Source organism: Patiria miniata, unplaced genomic scaffold (assembly GCF_015706575.1).
Source record: "Patiria miniata isolate m_02_andy unplaced genomic scaffold, ASM1570657v1 HiC_scaffold_26, whole genome shotgun sequence".
NCBI classification, from domain to species: Eukaryota; Metazoa; Echinodermata; class Asteroidea; order Valvatida; family Asterinidae; genus Patiria; species Patiria miniata.
The window spans coordinates 2,659,969-2,665,217 of record NW_024037065.1 but is presented as its reverse complement, the minus strand read 5'-3'; the positions used below and the strand labels follow the sequence as shown (position 1 = coordinate 2,665,217).

At 40.4% G+C, this 5,249-nt stretch overlaps 1 protein-coding gene across 1 annotated transcript; it reads right to left on the bottom strand.

Moving 5' to 3' along the window:
• Positions 1 to 1,032: 1,032 nt before the first annotated feature.
• Positions 1,033 to 1,673, bottom strand: LOC119734083. Its single transcript, XM_038207445.1, has one exon. It carries the CDS (start codon positions 1,664 to 1,666, stop codon positions 1,250 to 1,252), a length of 417 nt encoding a protein of 138 aa, XP_038063373.1. The 5' UTR covers positions 1,667 to 1,673; the 3' UTR covers positions 1,033 to 1,249.
• Between the last annotated feature and the right edge of the window lie 3,576 nt (positions 1,674 to 5,249).

Genomic DNA, 5,249 nt, shown 5'->3' with positions numbered 1-5,249 from the left:
AACAGATAATGCAGAAACAGAATAGGATAGAAACGCTGTCCCCAACCTGTAGTAGAGAAATCCAAATGCAGTAATGTTCATGTTGTGGAGTCAGCGGGCATAATATTAAAACATGCTCAATGGTCAGTAAAGGTTCTATTCCAGATTAAAGATAATGGAGAGCTTGTTGTGGCATAACTTCTGCTCTAAAACTTTGAAGTTTTAGCTTGAACTAATTGTTGTGAGATCCGATAAATGAACTGAGTACTTGTATTACTTGTGAATATTGTATTACAAGAGAGATCTGGCCAATACTTCAAACGGATCCCTTGTTGTCGCAGTTGTGAATAATTATTACCATGTTCCCTACACACGTTAACGAATAGTCAATGTTTACACAAATATTTACTCATCTTGATTTCATTACAAGCCAATCCTATGGCATTTGTTTATTTGTTTATGCAGAGGTTTATTGTACAGCCAGTTAATCCTTTGATTGGTTACAAGGTAAAAATAATGTTTACTTGATCTTTCAAAATAATGTTTGTTATTGTAAAAGAGAGAAAAAACTTGCTCCATGTGTTTATAGAAGGATTTTTTTTAAACTCTTCAACTAACTGTCCAATGAAAAGTTTTATCTAATTCTCAAAATCTTTAATCAGTTTGATGTTAATAAATGTTCATATGATGTATTGATTTTATTTAAAAAATGACTAGTTTTGTTTCCAATCCTTTAGGTTTGCCCTTCATTAAAACTACGGGACATTAAATTGATGAAACCGCGGCGTCTGCTGTACATCATGTACACATACATAGTTAAATCCCAGAACACCCCTATTACAAAATGGTTGGCCCCACCAATGTTGACAGCAACGCGCGCGCGCGTGCACAAGTACAACTCTTCCGTTGCTGTCAATGGCATGGCGAAATTACATGTGATATATAGCTTGACATTTTTGTGCACAGTAGAGTTGATATGTAGCAAAAAACCAAAACAAATTCAGGTAAAAAAAAATAAGATGACAAAACTGGAAACAACAACAAAAGCAAGAAAATACTGAAGCAAACAGATCAAAAGTACACAATGTATCAACAATTTATCAAATTATAAGCTAGCTTTACTTAAATAAGAAAAATGTTAACAAACAAATATAATTATTAACTTGCAAGCAAATCATGCTCAGCAATCTAGTAGATGGATGGTAGATGGATGTCAGCAGCCATGCAGATTTAGTTGTAGAAGTGAGCCAGAGTGCCACCAGTGCCTCCACTAACCAGCAACGAAGCGGTATTTCTTACCTTCCTTGTAAGCTACGGACGCTTGGGAGGACCATTTCCCCTTCTCTTGGAGGTCGATCTTGGTAAGATCCTCCACGCAGTAGTAGGGGTCATTAGACAGGACCTTACGCTGTTGCTGAAGGACCTTGATCTTGTCTTGGTAACAGTTTAACTTGATCAGCAGATGTTGAGGCTTGCCGTCAAGTTTAGGCCCATCACGATGAGCCCGTTCCAGCTCGACATCCTCCATGGAGAATTTGTCCTGGAGCAGATTTTTAGCTTGGGACAGACAGTTCTCGTTCTTTTGCTGATAGAGACCAGTGACTCGGATGTTGTTCCTCCGAGAAAATTGTTCAAGTTTATGGATGTGCTCAGCGTGGTCGGTCAGCACTTTTACCACCGTGGTCATCTTGGCAGTAAGCTTTCATCTGCCTTACAGCGAGTCAATGCGTCTGCATTGAAACTCAATGGAGTCGTTGATGTTCACTTCCAGCTTGTCAATGCGGTTACGTAACTCCACCTGTCCGGCCCGGAGCTCGGTGAGTGCCTGTCGAACAAAATGCTCGAATTGTTCCATGCTTGTGTCGGCAATAGACCCTGCTTTGCTTGGACTTGTTGCTTGTGGCGAGAGTACCGGTGGTCGATTTGAGTCACTTATTGATTTGGCAGCTTTTCTAGGCATTATGGTACCCGAGATGACATAAAAAGCAGGTCTAGTAATAAAGCAGATATTATCTCCGGCTATACACAGTATATTGACAGGTGGAGGTCAGTATAAAGAGGCAATTTTGTCTGTTACGTGGCAGATCCCCGGAGATCGTTGTCACCCAGTACGCCGCCATTTTCCTCTTTGTTTTTTTCACACAACAAAGTTTTCATTCATCTAAAAAAAAATCAATAATTTATGCTGTACATTCATCACTCAAAGTATACAAATAATCCTTAAATCCTTAGCTTTCATTTACACAGAAGACAAAACAACAGATTTCCCCAGACTTCCCATAATAAGGCAAAAAAAAGTTGGTGACTGAACGTAAACATGACCTAATTTCATTGATAAAAGTCCAGTGATGTCATACTCATGAATATTCATGAAGCATTTCAGGCCTTGGTAAATAATTGCCTACTGAAATATTTTCTGCCAAAAACTTAATCTAAGTGTTGAAATAGGTAAACAATACAACTTTCTGCTCTGATAAATCTCAGTTTTATAATCTAAAATCAGAAATATTCTTTAAAAACTTTAGGCCAATCCGAACAGATATTAGAAACAAGGAGGCGGCCACCTTGGATTTACCCTAACTCTATTTTTAGCACACACAAACACATGGCAGTGGCAGTGCATGAAAACAGCTGATGGTTGGTGAATACTAGCGATAAAATAGGTCATCAAACAGTTATAAAAGTGGATGGAACCTAATAAAAAGTTACCCAGGCGTACAGATGAGTCTAACAAAAAGACCAAAGTGGCATTTTCGTCACACATTGTATCTTTTGTGACAGCTCAAGTCACACGATCATTTCAGATGGTAATTTTACTATACACATGCCTCGCCACTCGTATGTGTTCCCGGTTCATCCACTGTGTATTTTGAATGATGCAAGGTTATTGTGGGAGGAAATAGTCTGGGAGACCATTAGCTCGTACCTTCCTCCCTGTAAACAAGACGCTGGTCAGGGCTAACGTCATTTGAGCTCTCATCGGATAGATTTGCGTAGATTGCGTCACACAAACTAGCTTCCGGTGCTCATTATGCGTAGCGCGCGCTAGCTGCATGCGAAGGTCAATCTGTACTTCCTTCACAAGATTCTGTCTACAGGGCGGGGGATACGAGCGAAGGGAGACCATCGCAAGCTAAATTGAACGTATGCGCGTTCCGAAGTTGCCTGACGGTCATGCGAAGACGCTGCGGCTAATAGCCTTGGCACATTCTGGATGTGGTGTGGAACTTTGCGTCCGAAACAGTACAGAACAGTACGCACATGCTGTGTCCCCGTCCATTGATCTCCTAATGGTTCCGGTGTAGCGTGAATATCCGACTCCATGAAATGTGGACTTATTGGTAGTATTGCGCACGCGTGAGTACGATACTACTTGGAAGTAGAGCGTCTCCAAACCAGAGCAACTCCCTACCTCCCAAATAAAAAAAAAATGTTCTTAAGGATAAACTTTCCCGAGTGGGGACTCATCATAGTAAAGGCACTTATTAGACTTTAATTAATTTGCAATATTCCACCTTTTCCCCGTACTGATACATTTAAGTTGATTTTTGATACTTTATCGATTGATACAGTATCCGTTCCGTGGTAATACATTGTCGGATACATTTATTTCGTAGTTACATTATTTGTCGACACGTGATACATTATCGGATACAAATTGTACTACACTATCAGTCAATTATTGCTATATTATCGGTTAGTGATACAATATCAGTCAATTTGTGATACATTATTGGTTGGTGATACTGTGGCGGGGATCTCCTCGGGCCAAACCAAATTAGAGTTTAGCTGATCTTCCCGAACCCAAGCTTTCCCCAGACGAGAGACCACTCAGAGCGACCTCAAGGCTTAGGGAGCAGGTCCGGTTTGGAGAAAATATACCGCCGATTATGATTATGATGATTGTGATTACCCAATAAATACACCCAACAAATACACATGGACAACAGGAATGTCGGCACCACAAATATAATCGTAATTTATTATACGATATTCAAGAAATATCCAGCAGTGATTGAGTCTTAATTAGGTTGTTAATTATCAGGGTCACTTAATTACAATTGGGAGTTAACTGACAGCTCAACTAAGCAGCAACGCCCACAGCTTGAACAATGCGCCCAGTGTAATCAATGCACTGCTAAGTCAACAATGTACACTAATGTATACGATGCATTGCTAAGTCAACAATGTACACTGATGTAAACAATGCACGGCTAAGTCAACAGTGTACACTAATGAAATCAATGTACACTAATTCAACAACGTACACAAAGTGAACAATGTACACTAAGTGAACAATGTACCTAAGTAAACAGTGCACACTGAGTAAACAATGTACCTAATGTAAGCAATGTACACTCATGTAAATAACACACACCAATGTAAGTAGCGTACGCCAATGTAAATAACACACGCCAATGTAAGTAACGCACGCCAAAGTAAGTAATACACGCTGTCAGCCTTAACCTGATTTACTCTTTACCCATGCAAGCTAGCGTCAGCATCGTACCGTACATTCACTTGTACGGCTGCGCGTCAGAATCACAGCGCAACTTCAGCACAGTCAGGGCCAGCGCCATTTACACAGTGCGCGTCAGCATTACCCAAAATACAGAGCGCGAGCAATATACGACCTTACCGTCCGCTGTCCACAGCACAACTCCTCCACGCGATCACGTGAATAGCCCTCACGTGAACAAGCATACGCCGCACAAACACCAATGCATGTACTAAACCTATAGGCCTTAGGCAACCAATAGCGTACGTTTATTCAGCCACTGGGCACTTACGCTCCGCCCAGTCACCAACACACCGAGAATTAACGTTAGTGCGATCGGAATGACGTAGTAAATAAACTGGCTACAAGTCGCCAAGCACTTTCCGCTACAATACGTTATCCGTTGGTTACTACATTATCAGTTGCAACACACCATTAAAAGTCGTTCATTCCTTTGCTACTGGCAGTCAAGTCTGAGGTTTGGTCAGCTTTCAGTGACATTTTATGTTCCCATTCCGTGTTCATCCTCAACTTGGCTCTAATTTTGCAATTGCCTATAATTATACAGATATTACTGTGACTTACACCATGTAACTTGATAACAAAATATTTTTGTAATAACTTAAGATCATTTTTAATGAAGCCTTTGTTTTCTCTTGTATTTGTTTTGCAGAATCTAAAGTGATGCACAAACAATGCCTCGAACCTTTGTAGCATGGGGTTGTAAACAGCGATATTCACAAGAATCAAAGGCGAATGGAATTACATTCCA